This window comes from Chinchilla lanigera, unplaced genomic scaffold (assembly GCF_000276665.1).
Source record: "Chinchilla lanigera isolate Chin_1 unplaced genomic scaffold, ChiLan1.0 scaffold00050, whole genome shotgun sequence".
In the NCBI taxonomy this organism is placed as follows: domain Eukaryota; kingdom Metazoa; phylum Chordata; class Mammalia; order Rodentia; family Chinchillidae; genus Chinchilla; species Chinchilla lanigera.
In genome coordinates this window covers 17,534,225-17,536,713 of record NW_004955451.1, presented here as the reverse complement: position 1 = coordinate 17,536,713, position 2,489 = coordinate 17,534,225, and the positions used below count along the sequence as shown (strand labels likewise).

The 2,489-nt window shown below is 34.2% G+C and overlaps 1 protein-coding gene across 1 annotated transcript in view; it reads right to left on the bottom strand.

The window, feature by feature from the left end:
• The window catches only part of LOC102013681 (chromosome unknown open reading frame, human C17orf104), a gene marked incomplete at its 5' end in the record, with an annotated part of 12,452 nt that extends 10,382 nt beyond the window's left edge, over positions 1-2,070 (bottom strand). Inside the window, 1 exon segment of the mRNA XM_005415377.2 lies at positions 1,913-2,070. Within this exon segment, the coding sequence (XP_005415434.2) occupies positions 1,913-2,070 (158 nt within the window).
• Positions 2,071-2,489: the final 419 nt, after the last annotated feature.

Genomic DNA, 2,489 nt, shown 5'->3' with positions numbered 1-2,489 from the left:
TTTTTTTTTTTTTTTTTTTTTGCATCAGGAATTGAACTCAGGACCTTGCACTTGCCAGGCAGGCACTGTGCCACCAAGCTATTTCCCTGGCCCACTTCTTGCTTTTTACATATTTTATTTCCAAAATTTCAAAGTGTTGAGATGTTCTAAAATAAAAATATACAGTACATTATATTTGCCTAATACTCAAATGTTTAATTGATCATATTATCAAAGGGTAGGCATTAGTAATCCGTTATTGTCTACTGAGTGGCTGCATGGTCATTTCACATACAAAGAAACTTGTATTTTCAAGGATCTATGACTTGCCAAACTTTAGTATACATTTGCTGAATAAACTATCTGCCAACAAGTCTAATACTTTTTCCACTATGTTATTTCATAAAGATTTAGTATAAAGACTTTTTCTTTAATAATGTGCTTGTATATTACCATAAAAGTATTCAATCTAATATATACTGAACTATTAATTGTTATTGGGGGAGAAGGAGGCAGGGTTAAGGTGGATTTTTTAGGGGAGGTACCAGGAATCAAACTCAGGACCTTGTGATTGCCAGGAAGGCACTTAATGCCACTGAGCTATATCCCTGGCCCAAGGTGGATTTTTATTTCTATAAAGTCTGAAATTTTTTTTAGTAGCATATATCAACTTAAGAAATGCTTTTAGTTTTTTTGTAAGATTGTATATTATGATCTTTCTAATACAGTAAAATCATTATGTTAAAGGCTGTATCAAGAATTTCTCTTTTTTTTTAAACATCTTTCAGTAAGATTTAGCAAATAACTATTTCCTTGTTAAACTAAAGATCCATCAATCCTCTATAACAGTTCCCACATATATAATTAAGATAAAGGTAGCTGTCACTCTCCTAGTATCCCTTAACATCCTATATTTCCTCTTCTGTAACCTGCACTATAATTGCAGTCCTTGGTATGTCACTGTCATCATCGTTGTCATCATTACTATAAAATTATAAGCACAGGTATATTTTCCATGTTAATTGGAAAATTAACAGTAGGAGAACATCTAATGTAAGTTTCCCCTTATTTTTTGTGGAATAGAAAAATATTTGAAATTACTAAAAACTTAGAAATGGATTAAAAAGCCTGGCGTGATGGTACACATCTGCTATCTCAGCACTTGGGAGACTGAGATAGGAGGATCACCATGAGTTCAAGGCCAGCCTGGTATACATAGTGAATTCAAGGCCAGGCTGAGCTACATAGCAAGACCCTGTCTCAAAAAGGAAAAAAATAGGATTAAAAAAAAAAAAACAAAAATGGATCTAGGGCTGAGGATGTAGCTCAGTAGTAGAGCACTTACCCAATATCCTGAAGGCAATTCCCAGTGCAACAACAAAAAAAGATAAAATAGATCTAAAAATTTTGATTCTAATATGTTGTACTTAAATGGAGAAATTAACATTTTCTCTAAGTTAACAAAGTAATAAACTAAAAATTATGCACAAATAACTGTCTAGGTTAGGCTTTCTTTCTTTTTTCCAGTACTGGGAATCAAACTCAGGACCTTGTGCTTGACAGGAAGATGCTGGTGCCACTGACCTATATACCCAGCTAGCTAAGGCTTTCTTAAAAGTTTGATAAATATAAAAGTATAATGCCACAAAATTAAAATGCTTAACTAGGAAACAAAGTGCTATTACACTTTTGTTCCTATGTAATTATCTTTTTTTTTTTTTTTGCCTTTTTGAGACAGGGTTTCATTATGTGGTTTAGGCTGGTCTTGAACTCACTTTGTAACCCAGGCTGGCCTTGAACTTGCAGTAATCCTCCTGCTTCAGCCTCCCAAGTGTGGGGATTGCAGGTGTGCACCACCACACCCAGCTTTGTTCCTACATAATTAAATTTAAGGACACCTCATTTGTCCTGAGAAGTCTATGTATTAATTTACCTGTTCTTTATATTGATTTGAGAATTAGAAGGTTGTTTAATATCATCTCCATAAGTAGACCATGGTGCATAGAAAAGTGAAGAATCTATAGAACTTGCATATTCTGTTGATGAAGAAAGTGGAGTGTAGGTCTGTCTTAGATCTACATTGTCTTCGTTCTGAAATTTTAAAGATATGTTTGGGTATTATACATGGTAAAGCTTTCGTTCACTATACATTAATAAAACAGTAACAAATCCAAGGAAATAGCACAGGTATTAAGGATTAGGAGAATTACACTTAAATCCAGACTTAAAATACTTGAGCTTACTTTATACAAGGGATTAGCCAACTTTTCTGTAAAGGCCAGACAGTAAATATCCAGGCTTTGCTAAACATTAAGGTCCATCGAAATTTATCAGCTCTTTTCCTGGCACCAAAACCACCACAGACAATATATAAACAAATGGACACACCTTTTCAATAAAACTTTATTTATAAAACAGGCACCGGTCAGATCTGGCTCTGTTGCTGATAGCTGGTCTAAAATACCTGCTATTAACCAAGGAGGAGAAGAACCGGTTGGGAAGACCCAAGA